Source organism: Haliotis asinina, chromosome 1 (assembly GCF_037392515.1).
Source record: "Haliotis asinina isolate JCU_RB_2024 chromosome 1, JCU_Hal_asi_v2, whole genome shotgun sequence".
NCBI classification, from domain to species: Eukaryota; Metazoa; Mollusca; class Gastropoda; order Lepetellida; family Haliotidae; genus Haliotis; species Haliotis asinina.
The window spans coordinates 64,995,138-65,020,239 of record NC_090280.1 but is presented as its reverse complement, the minus strand read 5'-3'; the positions used below and the strand labels follow the sequence as shown (position 1 = coordinate 65,020,239).

At 38.7% G+C, this 25,102-nt stretch overlaps 1 protein-coding gene across 1 annotated transcript in view; it reads right to left on the bottom strand.

The window, feature by feature from the left end:
• The window catches only part of LOC137274545 (uncharacterized), a 96,227-nt gene that overhangs the window by 68,587 nt on the left and 2,538 nt on the right, over nucleotides 1-25,102 (bottom strand). Inside the window, exons 3-7 of the mRNA XM_067807792.1 lie at nucleotides 24,908-25,027; nucleotides 23,589-23,708; nucleotides 20,951-21,070; nucleotides 19,632-19,751; nucleotides 18,313-18,432 (exon numbers count right to left, since the gene is read on the bottom strand). Coding sequence (XP_067663893.1) covers nucleotides 18,313-18,432; nucleotides 19,632-19,751; nucleotides 20,951-21,070; nucleotides 23,589-23,708; nucleotides 24,908-25,027 — 600 coding nt within the window. The remainder of the gene's footprint in view (nucleotides 1-18,312; nucleotides 18,433-19,631; nucleotides 19,752-20,950; nucleotides 21,071-23,588; nucleotides 23,709-24,907; nucleotides 25,028-25,102) is intronic.

Genomic DNA, 25,102 nt, shown 5'->3' with positions numbered 1-25,102 from the left:
GATTAGTAATCACTTAACCTACACGCAAAACGTACTGCACTTATGACCAAGGCAAAAACAAAGGTATGGATACATTTCTACTTAAAGACTGCATCTGTTTGGTAGTTTTTACCGTCAGTAGAGGCACGGGTGCAATAGAGGCCGTCTCTCTAAAGGGTATTTAAATTAATTGCTTGCAGTACCTTCTCCGACTTCTTAAAGATATATTGAATGACAAGATTGACGTGGTACGTGAAAGACAGGATGTGTTCATTCTTTAACAATGAAAAACAAACCGACATTACTAAACAAGTAGGGCATCATTTTTATGTACAATAAAAGGGGCTTTTAACAGTTGAAAGAATGCAAGGTACATATGTGAGCATTCCCGTCATTCATAGTAACACTTTACTGTGGATTGATGACGCATTATATGTGTAGGTTAAGAAAAATGGCACCTGTACTTACCTACTGGTTTTTGACATTTTCTGCCTCTGAATCCACGCTTGCAGTAACATTTCCATTTCCTGCCTCTATACCTGCATGTACCTCCATTGCGACAAGGTATCTTAGTACATGGATTCCTGCGTCCTTCAGTCAAAGAAAAGAAACCATGAGCACATTGCAAGTTTTATCTGCTCAACTATTATACAAATGTATTGCCTTCGCAGATGCACAGTCCCAGGCATATTCATTTCATAGCAGTTCTCCTGTTTGAAAGTATATTGCTGTAAAAACCTTTGAAAAGATGTCTCTCCCTGGCTGGCTGTTTGTCCGCCTTAGTGTGCGTGTGTGTCTGTGTTTGTGAAGCCATTGAAGAGATCCTAAATGTAATGAATCTCACTTTCTCTTGTTACTCACCAATAATTCTATTCAAAGAAAAGGTGATGTCCATGGTGATCATTTTGTTTCATGAAGGAAATCTCTCACTATTTTCGGTCGTTCAGATTTTGGTATGTGTAATGATTAGGTAAGACCAAACCCGTGCATCAAAATGTTAAATGGAACTGTACCCAAGTTCCTAAAGTGTTGATATCATTTCGTTATTTGAATTGTACATTTTGAGTGGATGCCAAAGCCTGAATGATATTGCCGTTGAGGTGAATCCTAAGAAGCATAAGTTAAGTTAATTTGGGATTAATTAGTTATTTAAAGTGGTTCAGTAGAAAATGACGTGGGCACTTACCTCCTTTCTTTTGACACCTTTTGCCTCGGAAGTTAGCTTTACAGAAGCATCTCCCTCTTGAACCTCTGATTCGGCAAACACCTCCATTGAGACATCGTATCTTACTACATGGATTTCGGCCTGTTGTGCAACATAGAGCATAGCAGTGTTATATTGAGTGATTAGTAATCACTTAACCTACACGCAAAACGTACTGCACTTATGACCAAGGCAAAAACAAAGGTATGGATACATTTCTACTTAAAGACTGCATCTGTTTGGTAGTTTTTACCGTCAGTAGAGGCACGAGTGCAATAAAGGCCGTCTCTCTAAAGGCTATTTAAACTAATTGCTTGCAGTACCTTCTCCGACTTCTTAAAGATATATTGAATGACAAGATTGACGTGGTACGTGAAAGACAGGATGTGTTCATTCTTTAACAATGAAAAACAAACCGACATCACTAAACAAGTAGGGCATCATTTTTATGTACAATAAAAGAGGCTTTTAACAGTTGAAAGAATGCAAGGTACATATGTGAGCATTCCCGTCATTCATAGTAACACTTTACTGTGGATTGATGACGCATTATATGTGTAGGTTAAGAAAAATGGCACCTGTACTTACCTACTGGTTTTTGACATTTTCTGCCTCTGAATCCACGCTTGCAGTAACATTTCCATTTCCTGCCTCTATACCTGCATGTACCTCCATTGCGACAAGGTATCTTAGTACATGGATTCCTGCGTCCTTCAGTCAAAGAAAAGAAACCATGAGCACATTGCAAGTTTTATCTGCTCAACTATTATACAAATGTATTGCCTTCGCAGATGCACAGTCCCAGGCATATTCATTTCATAGCAGTTCTCCTGTTTGAAAGTATATTGCTGTAAAAACCTTTGAAAAGATGTCTCTCCCTGGCTGGCTGTTTGCCCGCCTTAGTGTGCGTGTGTGTCTGTGTTTGTGAAGCCATTGAAGAGATCCTAAATGTAATGAATCTCACTTTCTCTTGTTACTCACCAATAATTCTATTCAAAGAAAAGGTGATGTCCATGGCGATCATTTTGTTTCATGAAGGAAATCTCTCACTATTTTCGGTCGTTCAGATTTTGGTATGTGTAATGATTAGGTAAGACCAAACCCGTGCATCAAAATGTTAAATGGAACTGTACCCAAGTTCCTAAAGTGTTGATATCATTTCGTTATTTGAATTGTACATTTTGAGTGGATGCCAAAGCCTGAATGATATTGCCGTTGAGGTGAATCCTAAGAAGCATAAGTTAATTTGGGATTAATTAGTTATTTAAAGTGGTTCAGTAGAAAATGACGTGGGCACTTACCTCCTTTCTTTTGACACCTTTTGCCTCGGAAGTTAGCTTTACAGAAGCATCTCCCTCTTGAACCTCTGATTCGGCAAACACCTCCATTGAGACATCGTATCTTACTACATGGATTTCGGCCTGTTGTGCAACATAGAGCATAGCAGTGTTATATTGCGTGATTAGTAATCACTTAACCTACACGCAAAACGTACTGCACTTATGACCAAGGCAAAAACAAAGGTATGGATACATTTCTACTTAAAGACTGCATCTGTTTGGTAGTTTTTACCGTCAGTAGAGGCACGAGTGCAATAGAGGCCGTCTCTCTAAAGGCTATTTAAATTAATTGCTTGCAGTACCTTCTCCGACTTCTTAAAGATATATTGAATGACAAGATTGACGTGGTACGTGAAAGACAGGATGTGTTCATTCTTTAACAATGAAAAACAAACCGACATTACTAAACAAGTAGGGCATCATTTTTATGTACAATAAAAGAGGCTTTTAACAGTTGAAAGAATGCAAGGTACATATGTGAGCATTCCCGTCATTCATAGTAACACTTTACTGTGGATTGATGACGCATTATATGTGTAGGTTAAGAAAAATGGCACCTGTACTTACCTACTGGTTTTTGACATTTTCTGCCTCTGAATCCACGCTTGCAGTAACATTTCCATTTCCTGCCTCTATACCTGCATGTACCTCCATTGCGACAAGGTATCTTAGTACATGGATTCCTGCGTCCTTCAGTCAAAGAAAAGAAACCATGAGCACATTGCAAGTTTTGTCTGCTCAACTATTATACAAATGTATTGCCTTCGCAGATGCACAGTCCCAGGCATATTCATTTCATAGCAGTTCTCCTGTTTGAAAGTATATTGCTGTAAAAACCTTTGAAAAGATGTCTCTCCCTGGCTGGCTGTTTGCCCGCCTTAGTGTGCGTGTGTGTCTGTGTTTGTGAAGCCATTGAAGAGATCCTAAATGTAATGAATCTCACTTTCTCTTGTTACTCACCAATAATTCTATTCAAAGAAAAGGTGATGTCCATGGTGATCATTTTGTTTCATGAAGGAAATCTCTCACTATTTTCGGTCGTTCAGATTTTGGTATGTGTAATGATTAGGTAAGACCAAACCCGTGCATCAAAATGTTAAATGGAACTGTACCCAAGTTCCTAAAGTGTTGATATCATTTCGTTATTTGAATTGTACATTTTGAGTGGATGCCAAAGCCTGAATGATATTGCCGTTGAGGTGAATCCTAAGAAGCATAAGTTAATTTGGGATTAATTAGTTATTTAAAGTGGTTCAGTAGGAAATGACGTGGGCACTTACCTCCTTTCTTTTGACACCTTTTGCCTCGGAAGTTAGCTTTACAGAAGCATCTCCCTCTTGAACCTCTGATTCGGCAAACACCTCCATTGAGACATCGTATCTTACTACATGGATTTCGGCCTGTTGTGCAACATAGAGCATAGCAGTGTTATATTGAGTGATTAGTAATCACTTAACCTACACGCAAAACGTACTGCACTTATGACCAAGGCAAAAACAAAGGTATGGATACATTTCTACTTAAAGACTGCATCTGTTTGGTAGTTTTTACCGTCAGTAGAGGCACGAGTGCAATAAAGGCCGTCTCTCTAAAGGGTATTTAAATTAATTGCTTGCAGTACCTTCTCCGACTTCTTAAAGATATATTGAATGACAAGATTGACGTGGTACGTGAAAGACAGGATGTGTTCATTCTTTAACAATGAAAAACAAACCGACATTACTAAACAAGTAGGGCATCATTTTTATGTACAATAAAAGGGGCTTTTAACAGTTGAAAGAATGCAAGGTACATATGTGAGCATTCCCGTCATTCATAGTAACACTTTACTGTGGATTGATGACGCATTATATGTGTAGGTTAAGAAAAATGGCACCTGTACTTACCTACTGGTTTTTGACATTTTCTGCCTCTGAATCCACGCTTGCAGTAACATTTCCATTTCCTGCCTCTATACCTGCATGTACCTCCATTGCGACAAGGTATCTTAGTACATGGATTCCTGCGTCCTTCAGTCAAAGAAAAGAAACCATGAGCACATTGCAAGTTTTATCTGCTCAACTATTATACAAATGTATTGCCTTCGCAGATGCACAGTCCCAGGCATATTCATTTCATAGCAGTTCTCCTGTTTGAAAGTATATTGCTGTAAAAACCTTTGAAAAGATGTCTCTCGCTGGCTGGCTGTTTGCCCGCCTTAGTGTGCGTGTGTGTCTGTGTTTGTGAAGCCATTGAAGAGATCCTAAATGTAATGAATCTCACTTTCTCTTGTTACTCACCAATAATTCTATTCAAAGAAAAGGTGATGTCCATGGTGATCATTTTGTTTCATGAAGGAAATCTCTCACTATTTTCGGTCGTTCAGATTTTGGTATGTGTAATGATTAGGTAAGACCAAACCCGTGCATCAAAATGTTAAATGGAACTGTACCCAAGTTCCTAAAGTGTTGATATCATTTCGTTATTTGAATTGTACATTTTGAGTGGATGCCAAAGCCTGAATGATATTGCCGTTGAGGTGAATCCTAAGAAGCATAAGTTAATTTGGGATTAATTAGTTATTTAAAGTGGTTCAGTAGAAAATGACGTGGGCACTTACCTCCTTTCTTTTGACACCTTTTGCCTCGGAAGTTAGCTTTACAGAAGCATCTCCCTCTTGAACCTCTGATTCGGCAAACACCTCCATTGAGACATCGTATCTTACTACATGGATTTCGGCCTGTTGTGCAACATAGAGCATAGCAGTGTTATATTGCGTGATTAGTAATCACTTAACCTACACGCAAAACGTACTGCACTTATGACCAAGGCAAAAACAAAGGTATGGATACATTTCTACTTAAAGACTGCATCTGTTTGGTAGTTTTTACCGTCAGTAGAGGCACGAGTGCAATAGAGGCCGTCTCTCTAAAGGCTATTTAAATTAATTGCTTGCAGTACCTTCTCCGACTTCTTAAAGATATATTGAATGACAAGATTGACGTGGTACGTGAAAGACAGGATGTGTTCATTCTTTAACAATGAAAAACAAACCGACATTACTAAACAAGTAGGGCATCAGTTTTATGTACAATAAAAGGGGCTTTTAACAGTTGAAAGAATGCAAGGTACATATGTGAGCATTCCCGTCATTCATAGTAACACTTTACTGTGGATTGATGACGCATTATATGTGTAGGTTAAGAAAAATGGCACCTGTACTTACCTACTGGTTTTTGACATTTTCTGCCTCTGAATCCACGCTTGCAGTAACATTTCCATTTCCTGCCTCTATACCTGCATGTACCTCCATTGCGACAAGGTATCTTAGTACATGGATTCCTGCGTCCTTCAGTCAAAGAAAAGAAACCATGAGCACATTGCAAGTTTTGTCTGCTCAACTATTATACAAATGTATTGCCTTCGCAGATGCACAGTCCCAGGCATATTCATTTCATAGCAGTTCTCCTGTTTGAAAGTATATTGCTGTAAAAACCTTTGAAAAGATGTCTCTCCCTGGCTGGCTGTTTGCCCGCCTTAGTGTGCGTGTGTGTCTGTGTTTGTGAAGCCATTGAAGAGATCTTAAATGTAATGAATCTCACTTTCTCTTGTTACTCACCAATAATTCTATTCAAAGAAAAGGTGATGTCCATGGTGATCATTTTGTTTCATGAAGGAAATCTCTCACTATTTTCGGTCGTTCAGATTTTGGTATGTGTAATGATTAGGTAAGACCAAACCCGTGCATCAAAATGTTAAATGGAACTGTACCCAAGTTCCTAAAGTGTTGATATCATTTCGTTATTTGAATTGTACATTTTGAGTGGATGCCAAAGCCTGAATGATGTTACCGTTGAGGTGAATCCTAAGAAGCATAAGTTAATTTGGGATTAATTAGTTATTTAAAGTGGTTCAGTAGAAAATGACGTGGGCACTTACCTCCTTTCTTTTGACACCTTTTGCCTCGGAAGTTAGCTTTACAGAAGCATCTCCCTCTTGAACCTCTGATTCGGCAAACACCTCCATTGAGACATCGTATCTTACTACATGGATTTCGGCCTGTTGTGCAACATAGAGCATAGCAGTGTTATATTGCGTGATTAGTAATCACTTAACCTACACGCAAAACGTACTGCACTTATGACCAAGGCAAAAACAAAGGTATGGATACATTTCTACTTAAAGACTGCATCTGTTTGGTAGTTTTTACCGTCAGTAGAGGCACGAGTGCAATAGAGGCCGTCTCTCTAAAGGCTATTTAAATTAATTGCTTGCAGTACCTTCTCCGACTTCTTAAAGATATATTGAATGACAAGATTGACGTGGTACGTGAAAGACAGGATGTGTTCATTCTTTAACAATGAAAAACAAACCGACATTACTAAACAAGTAGGGCATCATTTTTATGTACAATAAAAGGGGCTTTTAACAGTTGAAAGAATGCAAGGTACATATGTGAGCATTCCCGTCATTCATAGTAACACTTTACTGTGGATTGATGACGCATTATATGTGTAGGTTAAGAAAAATGGCACCTGTACTTACCTACTGGTTTTTGACATTTTCTGCCTCTGAATCCACGCTTGCAGTAACATTTCCATTTCCTGCCTCTATACCTGCATGTACCTCCATTGCGACAAGGTATCTTAGTACATGGATTCCTGCGTCCTTCAGTCAAAGAAAAGAAACCATGAGCACATTGCAAGTTTTATCTGCTCAACTATTATACAAATGTATTGCCTTCGCAGATGCACAGTCCCAGGCATATTCATTTCATAGCAGTTCTCCTGTTTGAAAGTATATTGCTGTAAAAACCTTTGAAAAGATGTCTCTCGCTGGCTGGCTGTTTGCCCGCCTTAGTGTGCGTGTGTGTCTGTGTTTGTGAAGCCATTGAAGAGATCCTAAATGTAATGAATCTCACTTTCTCTTGTTACTCACCAATAATTCTATTCAAAGAAAAGGTGATGTCCATGGTGATCATTTTGTTTCATGAAGGAAATCTCTCACTATTTTCGGTCGTTCAGATTTTGGTATGTGTAATGATTAGGTAAGACCAAACCCGTGCATCAAAATGTTAAATGGAACTGTACCCAAGTTCCTAAAGTGTTGATATCATTTCGTTATTTGAATTGTACATTTTGAGTGGATGCCAAAGCCTGAATGATATTGCCGTTGAGGTGAATCCTAAGAAGCATAAGTTAATTTGGGATTAATTAGTTATTTAAAGTGGTTCAGTAGAAAATGACGTGGGCACTTACCTCCTTTCTTTTGACACCTTTTGCCTCGGAAGTTAGCTTTACAGAAGCATCTCCCTCTTGAACCTCTGATTCGGCAAACACCTCCATTGAGACATCGTATCTTACTACATGGATTTCGGCCTGTTGTGCAACATAGAGCATAGCAGTGTTATATTGCGTGATTAGTAATCACTTAACCTACACGCAAAACGTACTGCACTTATGACCAAGGCAAAAACAAAGGTATGGATACATTTCTACTTAAAGACTGCATCTGTTTGGTAGTTTTTACCGTCAGTAGAGGCACGAGTGCAATAGAGGCCGTCTCTCTAAAGGCTATTTAAATTAATTGCTTGCAGTACCTTCTCCGACTTCTTAAAGATATATTGAATGACAAGATTGACGTGGTACGTGAAAGACAGGATGTGTTCATTCTTTAACAATGAAAAACAAACCGACATTACTAAACAAGTAGGGCATCAGTTTTATGTACAATAAAAGGGGCTTTTAACAGTTGAAAGAATGCAAGGTACATATGTGAGCATTCCCGTCATTCATAGTAACACTTTACTGTGGATTGATGACGCATTATATGTGTAGGTTAAGAAAAATGGCACCTGTACTTACCTACTGGTTTTTGACATTTTCTGCCTCTGAATCCACGCTTGCAGTAACATTTCCATTTCCTGCCTCTATACCTGCATGTACCTCCATTGCGACAAGGTATCTTAGTACATGGATTCCTGCGTCCTTCAGTCAAAGAAAAGAAACCATGAGCACATTGCAAGTTTTGTCTGCTCAACTATTATACAAATGTATTGCCTTCGCAGATGCACAGTCCCAGGCATATTCATTTCATAGCAGTTCTCCTGTTTGAAAGTATATTGCTGTAAAAACCTTTGAAAAGATGTCTCTCCCTGGCTGGCTGTTTGCCCGCCTTAGTGTGCGTGTGTGTCTGTGTTTGTGAAGCCATTGAAGAGATCCTAAATGTAATGAATCTCACTTTCTCTTGTTACTCACCAATAATTCTATTCAAAGAAAAGGTGATGTCCATGGTGATCATTTTGTTTCATGAAGGAAATCTCTCACTATTTTCGGTCGTTCAGATTTTGGTATGTGTAATGATTAGGTAAGACCAAACCCGTGCATCAAAATGTTAAATGGAACTGTACCCAAGTTCCTAAAGTGTTGATATCATTTCGTTATTTGAATTGTACATTTTGAGTGGATGCCAAAGCCTGAATGATGTTACCGTTGAGGTGAATCCTAAGAAGCATAAGTTAATTTGGGATTAATTAGTTATTTAAAGTGGTTCAGTAGAAAATGACGTGGGCACTTACCTCCTTTCTTTTGACACCTTTTGCCTCGGAAGTTAGCTTTACAGAAGCATCTCCCTCTTGAACCTCTGATTCGGCAAACACCTCCATTGAGACATCGTATCTTACTACATGGATTTCGGCCTGTTGTGCAACATAGAGCATAGCAGTGTTATATTGCGTGATTAGTAATCACTTAACCTACACGCAAAACGTACTGCACTTATGACCAAGGCAAAAACAAAGGTATGGATACATTTCTACTTAAAGACTGCATCTGTTTGGTAGTTTTTACCGTCAGTAGAGGCACGAGTGCAATAGAGGCCGTCTCTCTAAAGGCTATTTAAATTAATTGCTTGCAGTACCTTCTCCGACTTCTTAAAGATATATTGAATGACAAGATTGACGTGGTACGTGAAAGACAGGATGTGTTCATTCTTTAACAATGAAAAACAAACCGACATTACTAAACAAGTAGGGCATCATTTTTATGTACAATAAAAGGGGCTTTTAACAGTTGAAAGAATGCAAGGTACATATGTGAGCATTCCCGTCATTCATAGTAACACTTTACTGTGGATTGATGACGCATTATATGTGTAGGTTAAGAAAAATGGCACCTGTACTTACCTACTGGTTTTTGACATTTTCTGCCTCTGAATCCACGCTTGCAGTAACATTTCCATTTCCTGCCTCTATATCTGCATGTACCTCCATTGCGACAAGGTATCTTAGTACATGGATTCCTGCGTCCTTCAGTCAAAGAAAAGAAACCATGAGCACATTGCAAGTTTTGTCTGCTCAACTATTATACAAATGTATTGCCTTCGCAGATGCACAGTCCCAGGCATATTCATTTCATAGCAGTTCTCCTGTTTGAAAGTATATTGCTGTAAAAACCTTTGAAAAGATGTCTCTCGCTGGCTGGCTGTTTGCCCGCCTTAGTGTGCGTGTGTGTCTGTGTTTGTGAAGCCATTGAAGAGATCCTAAATGTAATGAATCTCACTTTCTCTTGTTACTCACCAATAATTCTATTCAAAGAAAAGGTGATGTCCATGGTGATCATTTTGTTTCATGAAGGAAATCTCTCACTATTTTCGGTCGTTCAGATTTTGGTATGTGTAATGATTAGGTAAGACCAAACCCGTGCATCAAAATGTTAAATGGAACTGTACCCAAGTTCCTAAAGTGTTGATATCATTTCGTTATTTGAATTGTACATTTTGAGTGGATGCCAAAGCCTGAATGATGTTACCGTTGAGGTGAATCCTAAGAAGCATAAGTTAATTTGGGATTAATTAGTTATTTAAAGTGGTTCAGTAGAAAATGACGTGGGCACTTACCTCCTTTCTTTTGACACCTTTTGCCTCGGAAGTTAGCTTTACAGAAGCATCTCCCTCTTGAACCTCTGATTCGGCAAACACCTCCATTGAGACATCGTATCTTACTACATGGATTTCGGCCTGTTGTGCAACATAGAGCATAGCAGTGTTATATTGCGTGATTAGTAATCACTTAACCTACACGCAAAACGTACTGCACTTATGACCAAGGCAAAAACAAAGGTATGGATACATTTCTACTTAAAGACTGCATCTGTTTGGTAGTTTTTACCGTCAGTAGAGGCACGAGTGCAATAGAGGCCGTCTCTCTAAAGGCTATTTAAATTAATTGCTTGCAGTACCTTCTCCGACTTCTTAAAGATATATTGAATGACAAGATTGACGTGGTACGTGAAAGACAGGATGTGTTCATTCTTTAACAATGAAAAACAAACCGACATTACTAAACAAGTAGGGCATCATTTTTATGTACAATAAAAGGGGCTTTTAACAGTTGAAAGAATGCAAGGTACATATGTGAGCATTCCCGTCATTCATAGTAACACTTTACTGTGGATTGATGACGCATTATATGTGTAGGTTAAGAAAAATGGCACCTGTACTTACCTACTGGTTTTTGACATTTTCTGCCTCTGAATCCACGCTTGCAGTAACATTTCCATTTCCTGCCTCTATATCTGCATGTACCTCCATTGCGACAAGGTATCTTAGTACATGGATTCCTGCGTCCTTCAGTCAAAGAAAAGAAACCATGGGCACATTGCAAGTTTTATCTGCTCAACTATTATACAAATGTATTGCCTTCGCAGATGCACAGTCCCAGGCATATTCATTTCATAGCAGTTCTCCTGTTTGAAAGTATATTGCTGTAAAAACCTTTGAAAAGATGTCTCTCGCTGGCTGGCTGTTTGCCCGCCTTAGTGTGCGTGTGTGTCTGTGTTTGTGAAGCCATTGAAGAGATCTTAAATGTAATGAATCTCACTTTCTCTTGTTACTCACCAATAATTCTATTCAAAGAAAAGGTGATGTCCATGGCGATCATTTTGTTTCATGAAGGAAATCTCTCACTATTTTCGGTCGTTCAGATTTTGGTATGTGTAATGATTAGGTAAGACCAAACCCGTGCATCAAAATGTTAAATGGAACTGTACCCAAGTTCCTAAAGTGTTGATATCATTTCGTTATTTGAATTGTACATTTTGAGTGGATGCCAAAGCCTGAATGATATTGCCGTTGAGGTGAATCCTAAGAAGCATAAGTTAATTTGGGATTAATTAGTTATTTAAAATGGTTCAGTAGAAAATGACGTGGGCACTTACCTCCTTTCTTTTGACACCTTTTGCCTCGGAAGTTAGCTTTACAGAAGCATCTCCCTCTTGAACCTCTGATTCGGCAAACACCTCCATTGAGACATCGTATCTTACTACATGGATTTCGGCCTGTTGTGCAACATAGAGCATAGCAGTGTTATATTGCGTGATTAGTAATCACTTAACCTACACGCAAAACGTACTGCACTTATGACCAAGGCAAAAACAAAGGTATGGATACATTTCTACTTAAAGACTGCATCTGTTTGGTAGTTTTTACCGTCAGTAGAGGCACGAGTGCAAAAAAGGCCGTCTCTCTAAAGGGTATTTAAATTAATTGCTTGCAGTACCTTCTCCGACTTCTTAAAGATATATTGAATGACAAGATTGACGTGGTACGTGAAAGACAGGATGTGTTCATTCTTTAACAATGAAAAACAAACCGACATTACTAAACAAGTAGGGCATCATTTTTATGTACAATAAAAGGGGCTTTTAACAGTTGAAAGAATGCAAGGTACATATGTGAGCATTCCCGTCATTCATAGTAACACTTTACTGTGGATTGATGACGCATTATATGTGTAGGTTAAGAAAAATGGCACCTGTACTTACCTACTGGTTTTTGACATTTTCTGCCTCTGAATCCACGCTTGCAGTAACATTTCCATTTCCTGCCTCTATATCTGCATGTACCTCCATTGCGACAAGGTATCTTAGTACATGGATTCCTGCGTCCTTCAGTCAAAGAAAAGAAACCATGGGCACATTGCAAGTTTTATCTCCTCAACTATTATACAAATGTATTGCCTTCGCAGATGCACAGTCCCAGGCATATTCATTTCATAGCAGTTCTCCTGTTTGAAAGTATATTGCTGTAAAAACCTTTGAAAAGATGTCTCTCGCTGGCTGGCTGTTTGCCCGCCTTAGTGTGCGTGTGTGTCTGTGTTTGTGAGGCCATTGAAGAGATCTTAAATGTAATGAATCTCACTTTCTCTTGTTACTCACCAATAATTCTATTCAAAGAAAAGGTGATGTCCATGGCGATCATTTTGTTTCATGAAGGAAATCTCTCACTATTTTCGGTCGTTCAGATTTTGGTATGTGTAATGATTAGGTAAGACCAAACCCGTGCATCAAAATGTTAAATGGAACTGTACCCAAGTTCCTAAAGTGTTGATATCATTTCGTTATTTGAATTGTACATTTTGAGTGGATGCCAAAGCCTGAATGATATTGCCGTTGAGGTGAATCCTAAGAAGCATAAGTTAATTTGGGATTAATTAGTTATTTAAAGTGGTTCAGTAGAAAATGACGTGGGCACTTACCTCCTTTCTTTTGACACCTTTTGCCTCGGAAGTTAGCTTTACAGAAGCATCTCCCTCTTGAACCTCTGATTCGGCAAACACCTCCATTGAGACATCGTATCTTACTACATGGATTTCGGCCTGTTGTGCAACATAGGGCATAGCAGTGTAATATTGCGTGATTAGTAATCACTTAACCTACACGCAAAACGTACTGCACTTATGACCAAGGCAAAAACAAAGGTATGGATACATTTCTACTTAAAGACTGCATCTGTTTGGTAGTTTTTACCGTCAGTAGAGGCACGAGTGCAAAAAAGGCCGTCTTTCTAAAGGGTATTTAAATTAATTGCTTGCAGTACCTTCTCCGACTTCTTAAAGATATATTGAATGACAAGATTGACGTGGTACGTGAAAGACAGCATGTGTTCATTCTTTAACAATGAAAAACAAACCGACATTACTAAACAAGTAGGGCATCATTTTTATGTACAATAAAAGGGGCTTTTAACAGTTGAAAGAATGCAAGGTACATATGTGAGCATTCCCGTCATTCATAGTAACACTTTACTGTGGATTGATGACGCATTATATGTGTAGGTTAAGAAAAATGGCACCTGTACTTACCTACTGGTTTTTGACATTTTCTGCCTCTGAATCCACGCTTGCAGTAACATTTCCATTTCCTGCCTCTATATCTGCATGTACCTCCATTGCGACAAGGTATCTTAGTACATGGATTCCTGCGTCCTTCAGTCAAAGAAAAGAAACCATGGGCACATTGCAAGTTTTATCTGCTCAACTATTATACAAATGTATTGCCTTCGCAGATGCACAGTCCCAGGCATATTCATTTCATAGCAGTTCTCCTGTTTGAAAGTATATTGCTGTAAAAACCTTTGAAAAGATGTCTCTCGCTGGCTGGCTGTTTGCCCGCCTTAGTGTGCGTGTGTGTCTGTGTTTGTGAAGCCATTGAAGAGATCTTAAATGTAATGAATCTCACTTTCTCTTGTTACTCACCAATAATTCTATTCAAAGAAAAGGTGATGTCCATGGCGATCATTTTGTTTCATGAAGGAAATCTCTCACTATTTTCGGTCGTTCAGATTTTGGTATGTGTAATGATTAGGTAAGACCAAACCCGTGCATCAAAATGTTAAATGGAACTGTACCCAAGTTCCTAAAGTGTTGATATCATTTCGTTATTTGAATTGTACATTTTGAGTGGATGCCAAAGCCTGAATGATGTTACCGTTGAGGTGAATCCTAAGAAGCATAAGTTAATTTGGGATTAATTAGTTATTTAAAGTGGTTCAGTAGAAAATGACGTGGGCACTTACCTCCTTTCTTTTGACACCTTTTGCCTCGGAAGTTAGCTTTACAGAAGCATCTCCCTCTTGAACCTCTGATTCGGCAAACACCTCCATTGAGACATCGTATCTTACTACATGGATTTCGGCCTGTTGTGCAACATAGAGCATAGCAGTGTTATATTGCGTGATTAGTAATCACTTAACCTACACGCAAAACGTACTGCACTTATGACCAAGGCAAAAACAAAGGTATGGATACATTTCTACTTAAAGACTGCATCTGTTTGGTAGTTTTTACCGTCAGTAGAGGCACGAGTGCAATAGAGACCGTCTCTCTAAAGGCTATTTAAATTAATTGCTTGCAGTACCTTCTCCGACTTCTTAAAGATATATTGAATGACAAGATTGACGTGGTACGTGAAAGACAGGATGTGTTCATTCTTTAACAATGAAAAACAAACCGACATTACTAAACAAGTAGGGCATCATTTTTATGTACAATAAAAGGGGCTTTTAACAGTTGAAAGAATGCAAGGTACATATGTGAGCATTCCCGTCATTCATAGTAACACTTTACTGTGGATTGATGACGCATTATATGTGTAGGTTAAGAAAAATGGCACCTGTACTTACCTACTGGTTTTTGACATTTTCTGCCTCTGAATCCACGCTTGCAGTAACATTTCCATTTCCTGCCTCTATATCTGCATGTACCTCCATTGCGACAAGGTATCTTAGTACATGGATTCCTGCGTCCTTCAGTCAAAGAAAAGAAACCATGGGCACATTGCAAGTTTTATCTGCTCAACTATTATACAAATGTATTGCCTTCGCAGATGCACAGTCCCAGGCATATTCATTTCATAGCAGTTCTCCTGTTTGAAAGTATATTGCTGTAAAAACCTTTGAAAAGATGTCTCTCGCTGGCTGGCTGTTTGCCCGCCTTAGTGTGCGTGTGTGTCTGTGTTTGTGAAGCCATTGAAGAGATCTTAAATGTAATGAATCTCACTTTCTCTTGTTACTCACCAATAATTCTATTCAAAGAAAAGGTGATGTCCATGGCGATCATTTTGTTTCATGAAGGAAATCTCTCACTATTTTCGGTCGTTCAGATTTTGGTATGTGTAATGATTAGGTAAGACCAAACCCGTGCATCAAAATGTTAAATGGAACTGTACCCAAGTTCCTAAAGTGTTGATATCATTTCGTTATTTGAATTGTACATTTTGAGTGGATGCCAAAGCCTGAATGATATTGCCGTTGAGGTGAATCCTAAGAAGCATAAGTTAATTTGGGATTAATTAGTTATTTAAAATGGTTCAGTAGAAAATGACGTGGGCACTTACCTCCTTTCTTTTGACACCTTTTGCCTCGGAAGTTAGCTTTACAGAAGCATCTCCCTCTTGAACCTCTGATTCGGCAAACACCTCCATTGAGACATCGTATCTTACTACATGGATTTCGGCCTGTTGTGCAACATAGAGCATAGCAGTGTTATATTGCGTGATTAGTAATCACTTAACCTACACGCAAAACGTACTGCACTTATGACCAAGGCAAAAACAAAGGTATGGATACATTTCTACTTAAAGACTGCATCTGTTTGGTAGTTTTTACCGTCAGTAGAGGCACGAGTGCAAAAAAGGCCGTCTCTCTAAAGGGTATTTAAATTAATTGCTTGCAGTACCTTCTCCGACTTCTTAAAGATATATTGAATGACAAGATTGACGTGGTACGTGAAAGACAGGATGTGTTCATTCTTTAACAATGAAAAACAAACCGACATTACTAAACAAGTAGGGCATCATTTTTATGTACAATAAAAGGGGCTTTTAACAGTTGAAAGAATGCAAGGTACATATGTGAGCATTCCCGTCATTCATAGTAACACTTTACTGTGGATTGATGACGCATTATATGTGTAGGTTAAGAAAAATGGCACCTGTACTTACCTACTGGTTTTTGACATTTTCTGCCTCTGAATCCACGCTTGCAGTAACATTTCCATTTCCTGCCTCTATATCTGCATGTACCTCCATTGCGACAAGGTATCTTAGTACATGGATTCCTGCGTCCTTCAGTCAAAGAAAAGAAACCATGGGCACATTGCAAGTTTTATCTCCTCAACTATTATACAAATGTATTGCCTTCGCAGATGCACAGTCCCAGGCATATTCATTTCATAGCAGTTCTCCTGTTTGAAAGTATATTGCTGTAAAAACCTTTGAAAAGATGTCTCTCGCTGGCTGGCTGTTTGCCCGCCTTAGTGTGCGTGTGTGTCTGTGTTTGTGAGGCCATTGAAGAGATCTTAAATGTAATGAATCTCACTTTCTCTTGTTACTCACCAATAATTCTATTCAAAGAAAAGGTGATGTCCATGGCGATCATTTTGTTTCATGAAGGAAATCTCTCACTATTTTCGGTCGTTCAGATTTTGGTATGTGTAATGATTAGGTAAGACCAAACCCGTGCATCAAAATGTTAAATGGAACTGTACCCAAGTTCCTAAAGTGTTGATATCATTTCGTTATTTGAATTGTACATTTTGAGTGGATGCCAAAGCCTGAATGATATTGCCGTTGAGGTGAATCCTAAGAAGCATAAGTTAATTTGGGATTAATTAGTTATTTAAAATGGTTCAGTAGAAAATGACGTGGGCACTTACCTCCTTTCTTTTGACACCTTTTGCCTCGGAAGTTAGCTTTACAGAAGCATCTCCCTCTTGAACCTCTGATTCGGCAAACACCTCCATTGAGACATCGTATCTTACTACATGGATTTCGGCCTGTTGTGCAACATAGAGCATAGCAGTGTTATATTGCGTGATTAGTAATCACTTAACCTACACGCAAAACGTACTGCACTTATGACCAAGGCAAAAACAAAGGTATGGATACATTTCTACTTAAAGACTGCATCTGTTTGGTAGTTTTTACCGTCAGTAGAGGCACGAGTGCAAAAAAGGCCGTCTCTCTAAAGGGTATTTAAATTAATTGCTTGCAGTACCTTCTCTGACTTCTTAAAGATATATTGAATGACAAGATTGACGTGGTACGTGAAAGACAGGATGTGTTCATTCTTTAACAATGAAAAACAAACCGACATTACTAAACAAGTAGGGCATCATTTTTATGTACAATAAAAGGGGCTTTTAACAGTTGAAAGAATGCAAGGTACATATGTGAGCATTCCCGTCATTCATAGTAACACTTTACTGTGGATTGATGACGCATTATATGTGTAGGTTAAGAAAAATGGCACCTGTACTTACCTACTGGTTTTTGACATTTTCTGCCTCTGAATCCACGCTTGCAGTAACATTTCCATTTCCTGCCTCTATATCTGCATGTACCTCCATTGCGACAAGGTATCTTAGTACATGGATTCCTGCGTCCTTCAGTCAAAGAAAAGAAACCATGGGCACATTGCAAGTTTTATCTCCTCAACTATTATACAAATGTATTGCCTTCGCAGATGCACAGTCCCAGGCATATTCATTTCATAGCAGTTCTCCTGTTTGAAAGTATATTGCTGTAAAAACCTTTGAAAAGATGTCTCTCGCTGGCTGGCTGTTTGCCCGCCTTAGTGTGCGTGTGTGTCTGTGTTTGTGAGGCCATTGAAGAGATCTTAAATGTAATGAATCTCACTTTCTCTTGTTACTCACCAATAATTCTATTCAAAGAAAAGGTGATGTCCATGGCGATCATTTTGTTTCATGAAGGAAATCTCTCACTATTTTCGGTCGTTCAGATTTTGGTATGTGTAATGATTAGGTAAGACCAAACCCGTGCATCAAAATGTTAAATGGAACTGTACCCAAGTTCCTAAAGTGTTGATATCATTTCGTTATTTGAATTGTACATTTTGAGTGGATGCCAAAGCCTGAATGATATTGCCGTTGAGGTGAATCCTAAGAAGCATAAGTTAATTTGGGATTAATTAGTTATTTAAAGTGGTTCAGTAGAAAATGACGTGGGCACTTACCTCCTTTCTTTTGACACCTTTTGCCTCGGAAGTTAGCTTTACAGAAGCATCTCCCTCTTGAACCTCTGATTCGGCAAACACCTCCATTGAGACATCGTATCTTACTACATGGATTTCGGCCTGTTGTGCAACATAGGGCATAGCAGTGTAATATTGCGTGATTAGTAATCACTTAACCTACACGCAAAACGTACTGCACTTATGACCAAGGCAAAAACAAAGGTATGGATACATTTCTACTTAAAGACTGCATCTGTTTGGTAGTTTTTACCGTCAGTAGAGGCACGAGTGCAAAAAAGGCCGTCTTTCTAAAGGGTATTTAAATTAATTGCTTGCAGTACCTTCTCCGACTTCTTAAAGATATATTGAATGACAAGATTGACGTGGTACGTGAAAGACAGCATGTGTTCATTCTTTAACAATGAAAAACAAACCGACATTACTAAACAAGTAGGGCATCATTTTTATGTACAATAAAAGGGGCTTTTAACAGTTGAAAGAATGCAAGGTACATATGTGAGCATTCCCGTCATTCATAGTAACACTTTACTGTGGATTGATGACGCATTATATGTGTAGGTTAAGAAAAATGGCACCTGTACTTACCTACTGGTTTTTGACATTTTCTGCCTCTGAATCCACGCTTGCAGTAACATTTCCATTTCCTGCCTCTATATCTGCATGTACCTCCATTGCGACAAGGTATCTTAGTACATGGATTCCTGCGTCCTTCAGTCAAAGAAAAGAAACCATGGGCACATTGCAAGTTTTATCTGCTCAACTATTATACAAATGTATTGCCTTCGCAGATGCACAGTCCCAGGCATATTCATTTCATAGCAGTTCTCCTGTTTGAAAGTATATTGCTGTAAAAACCTTTGAAAAGATGTCTCTCGCTGGCTGGCTGTTTGCCCGCCTTAGTGTGCGTGTGTGTCTGTGTTTGTGAAGCCATTGAAGAGATCTTAAATGTAATGAATCTCACTTTCTCTTGTTACTCACCAATAATTCTATTCAAAGAAAAGGTGATGTCCATGGCGATCATTTTGTTTCATGAAGGAAATCTCTCACTATTTTCGGTCGTTCAGATTTTGGTATGTGTAATGATTAGGTAAGACCAAACCCGTGCATCAAAATGTTAAATGGAACTGTACCCAAGTTCCTAAAGTGTTGATATCATTTCGTTATTTGAATTGTACATTTTGAGTGGATGCCAAAGCCTGAATGATTTTGCCGTTGAGGTGAATCCTAAGAAGCATAAGTTAATTTGGGATTAATTAGTTATTTAAAGTGGTTCAGTAGAAAATGACGTGGGCACTTACCTCCTTTCTTTTGACACCTTTTGCCTCGGAAGTTAGCTTTACAGAAGCATCTCCCTCTTGAACCTCTGATTCGGCAAACACCTCCATTGAGACATCGTATCTTACTACATGGATTTCGGCCTGTTGTGCAACATAGGGCATAGCAGTGTAATATTGCGTGATTAGTAATCACTTAACCTACACGCAAAACGTACTGCACTTATGACCAAGGCAAAAACAAAGGTATGGATACATTTCTACTTAAAGACTGCATCTGTTTGGTAGTTTTTACCGTCAGTAGAGGCACGAGTGCAAAAAAGGCCGTCTTTCTAAAGGGTATTTAAATTAATTGCTTGCAGTACCTTCTCCGACTTCTTAAAGATATATTGAATGACAAGATTGACGTGGTACGTGAAAGACAGGATGTGTTCATTCTTTAACAATGAAAAACAAACCGACATTACTAAACAAGTAGGGCATCATTTTTATGTACAATAAAAGGGGCTTTTAACAGTTGAAAGAATGCAAGGTACATATGTGAGCATTCCCGTCATTCATAGTAACACTTTACTGTGGATTGATGACGCATTATATGTGTAGGTTAAGAAAAATGACACCTGTACTTACCTACTGGTTTTTGACATTTTCTGCCTCTGAATCCACGCTTGCAGTAACATTTCCATTTCCTGCCTCTATATCTGCATGTACCTCCATTGCGACAAGGTATCTTAGTACATGGATTCCTGCGTCCTTCAGTCAAAGAAAAGAAACCATGGGCACATTGCAAGTTTTATCTGCTCAACTATTATACAAATGTATTGCCTTCGCAGATGCACAGTCCCAGGCATATTCATTTCATAGCAGTTCTCCTGTTTGAAAGTATATTGCTGTAAAAACCTTTGAAAAGATGTCTCTCGCTGGCTGGCTGTTTGCCCGCCTTAGTGTGCGTGTGTGTCTGTGTTTGTGAAGCCATTGAAGAGATCTTAAATGTAATGAATCTCACTTTCTCTTGTTACTCACCAATAATTCTATTCAAAGAAAAGGTGATGTCCATGGCGATCATTTTGTTTCATGAAGGAAATCTCTCACTATTTTCGGTCGTTCAGATTTTGGTATGTGTAATGATTAGGTAAGACCAAACCCGTGCATCAAAATGTTAAATGGAACTGTACCCAAGTTCCTAAAGTGTTGATATCATTTCGTTATTTGAATTGTACATTTTGAGTGGATGCCAAAGCCTGAATGATATTGCCGTTGAGGTGAATCCTAAGAAGCATAAGTTAATTTGGGATTAATTAGTTATTTAAAGTGGTTCAGTAGAAAATGACGTGGGCGCTTACCTCCTTTCTTTTGACACCTTTTGCCTCGGAAGTTAGCTTTACAGAAGCATCTCCCTCTTGAACCTCTGATTCGGCAAACACCTCCATTGAGACATCGTATCTTACTACATGGATTTCGGCCTGTTGTGCAACATAGGGCATAGCAGTGTAATATTGCGTGATTAGTAATCACTTAACCTACACGCAAAACGTACTGCACTTATGACCAAGGCAAAAACAAAGGTATGGATACATTTCTACTTAAAGACTGCATCTGTTTGGTAGTTTTTACCGTCAGTAGAGGCACGAGTGCAAAAAAGGCCGTCTTTCTAAAGGGTATTTAAATTAATTGCTTGCAGTACCTTCTCCGACTTCTTAAAGATATATTGAATGACAAGATTGACGTGGTACGTGAAAGACAGCATGTGTTCATTCTTTAACAATGAAAAACAAACCGACATTACTAAACAAGTAGGGCATCATTTTTATGTACAATAAAAGGGGCTTTTAACAGTTGAAAGAATGCAAGGTACATATGTGAGCATTCCCGTCATTCATAGTAACACTTTACTGTGGATTGATGACGCATTATATGTGTAGGTGGAGAAAAATGGCACCTGTACTTACCTACTGGTTTTTGACATTTTCTGCCTCTGAATCCACGCTTGCAGTAACATTTCCATTTCCTGCCTCTATATCTGCATGTACCTCCATTGCGACAAGGTATCTTAGTACATGGATTCCTGCGTCCTTCAGTCAAAGAAAAGAAACCATGGGCACATTGCAAGTTTTATCTGCTCAACTATTATACAAATGTATTGCCTTCGCAGATGCACAGTCCCAGGCATATTCATTTCATAGCAGTTCTCCTGTTTGAAAGTATATTGCTGTAAAAACCTTTGAAAAGATGTCTCTCGCTGGCTGGCTGTTTGCCCGCCTTAGTGTGCGTGTGTGTCTGTGTTTGTGAAGCCATTGAAGAGATCTTAAATGTAATGAATCTCACTTTCTCTTGTTACTCACCAATAATTCTATTCAAAGAAAAGGTGATGTCCATGGCGATCATTTTGTTTCATGAAGGAAATCTCTCACTATTTTCGGTCGTTCAGATTTTGGTATGTGTAATGATTAGGTAAGACCAAACCCGTGCATCAAAATGTTAAATGGAACTGTACCCAAGTTCCTAAAGTGTTGATATCATTTCGTTATTTGAATTGTACATTTTGAGTGGATGCCAAAGCCTGAATGATATTGCCGTTGAGGTGAATCCTAAGAAGCATAAGTTAATTTGGGATTAATTAGTTATTTAAAGTGGTTCAGTAGAAAATGACGTGGGCACTTACCTCCTTTCTTTTGACACCTTTTGCCTCGGAAGTTAGCTTTACAGAAGCATCTCCCTCTTGAACCTCTGATTCGGCAAACACCTCCATTGAGACATCGTATCTTACTACATGGATTTCGGCCTGTTGTGCAACATAGAGCATAGCAGTGTTATATTGCGTGATTAGTAATCACTTAACCTACACGCAAAACGTACTGCACTTATGACCAAGGCAAAAACAAAGGTATGGATGCATTTCTACTTAAAGACTGCATCTGTTTGGTAGTTTTTACCGTCAGTAGAGGCACGAGTGCAAAAAAGACCGTCTCTCTAAAGGGTATTTAAATTAATTGCTTGCAGTACCTTCTCCGACTTCTTAAAGATATATTGAATGACAAGATTGACGTGGTACGTGAAAGACAGGATGTGTTCATTCTTTAACAATGAAAAACAAACCGACATTACTAAACAAGTAGGGCATCATTTTTATGTACAATAAAAGGGGCTTTTAACAGTTGAAAGAATGCAAGGTACATATGTGAGCATTCCCGTCATTCATAGTAACACTTTACTGTGGATTGATGACGCATTATATGTGTAGGTGGAGAAAAATGGCACCTGTACTTACCTACTGGTTTTTGACATTTTCTGCCTCTGAATCCACGCTTGCAGTAACATTTCCATTTCCTGCCTCTATATCTGCATGTACCTCCATTGCGACAAGGTATCTTAGTACATGGATTCCTGCGTCCTTCAGTCAAAGAAAAGAAACCATGAGCACATTGCAAGTTTTATCTGCTCAACTATTATACAAATGTATTGCCTTCGCAGATGCACAGTCCCAGGCATATTCATTTCATAGCAGTTCTCCTGTTTGAAAGTATATTGCTGTAAAAACCTTTGAAAAGATGTCTCTCGCTGGCTGGCTGTTTGCCCGCCTTAGTGTGCGTGTGTGTCTGTGTTTGTGAAGCCATTGAAGAGATCTTAAATGTAATGAATCTCACTTTCTCTTGTTACTCACCAATAATTCTATTCAAAGAAAAGGTGATGTCCATGGCGATCATTTTGTTTCATGAAGGAAATATCTCACTATTTTCGGTCGTTCAGATTTTGGTATGTGTAATGATTAGGTAAGACCAAACCCGTGCATCAAAATGTTAAATGGAACTGTACCCAAGTTCCTAAAGTGTTGATATCATTTCGTTATTTGAATTGTACATTTTGAGTGGATGCCAAAGCCTGAATGATATTGCCGTTGAGGTGAATCCTAAGAAGCATAAGTTAATTTGGGATTAATTAGTTATTTAAAGTGGTTCAGTAGAAAATGACGTGGGCACTTACCTCCTTTCTTTTGACACCTTTTGCCTCGGAAGTTAGCTTTACAGAAGCATCTCCCTCTTGAACCTCTGATTCGGCAAACACCTCCATTGAGACATCGTATCTTACTACATGGATTTCGGCCTGTTGTGCAACATAGGGCATAGCAGTGTAATATTGCGTGATTAGTAATCACTTAACCTACACGCAAAACGTACTGCACTTATGACCAAGGCAAAAACAAAGGTATGGATACATTTCTACTTAAAGACTGCATCTGTTTGGTAGTTTTTACCGTCAGTAGAGGCACGAGTGCAAAAAAGGCCGTCTTTCTAAAGGGTATTTAAATTAATTGCTTGCAGTACCTTCTCCGACTTCTTAAAGATATATTGAATGACAAGATTGACGTGGTACGTGAAAGACAGCATGTGTTCATTCTTTAACAATGAAAAACAAACCGACATTACTAAACAAGTAGGGCATCAGTTTTATGTACAATAAAAGGGGCTTTTAACAGTTGAAAGAATGCAAGGTACATATGTGAGCATTCCCGTCATTCATAGTAACACTTTACTGTGGATTGATGACGCATTATATGTGTAGGTGGAGAAAAATGGCACCTGTACTTACCTACTGGTTTTTGACATTTTCTGCCTCTGAATCCACGCTTGCAGTAACATTTCCATTTCCTGCCTCTATATCTGCATGTACCTCCATTGCGACAAGGTATCTTAGTACATGGATTCCTGCGTCCTTCAGTCAAAGAAAAGAAACCATGGGCACATTGCAAGTTTTATCTGCTCAACTATTATACAAATGTATTGCCTTCGCAGATGCACAGTCCCAGGCATATTCATTTCATAGCAGTTCTCCTGTTTGAAAGTATATTGCTGTAAAAACCTTTGAAAAGATGTCTCTCGCTGGCTGGCTGTTTGCCCGCCTTAGTGTGCGTGTGTGTCTGTGTTTGTGAAGCCATTGAAGAGATCTTAAATGTAATGAATCTCACTTTCTCTTGTTACTCACCAATAATTCTATTCAAAGAAAAGGTGATGTCCATGGCGATCATTTTGTTTCATGAAGGAAATCTCTCACTATTTTCGGTCGTTCAGATTTTGGTATGTGTAATGATTAGGTAAGACCAAACCCGTGCATCAAAATGTTAAATGGAACTGTACCCAAGTTCCTAAAGTGTTGATATCATTTCGTTATTTGAATTGTACATTTTGAGTGGATGCCAAAGCCTGAATGATATTGCCGTTGAGGTGAATCCTAAGAAGCATAAGTTAATTTGGGATTAATTAGTTATTTAAAGTGGTTCAGTAGAAAATGACGTGGGCACTTACCTCCTTTCTTTTGACACCTTTTGCCTCGGAAGTTAGCTTTACAGAAGCATCTCCCTCTTGAACCTCTGATTCGGCAAACACCTCCATTGAGACATCGTATCTTACTACATGGATTTCGGCCTGTTGTGCAACATAGGGCATAGCAGTGTAATATTGCGTGATTAGTAATCACTTAACCTACACGCAAAACGTACT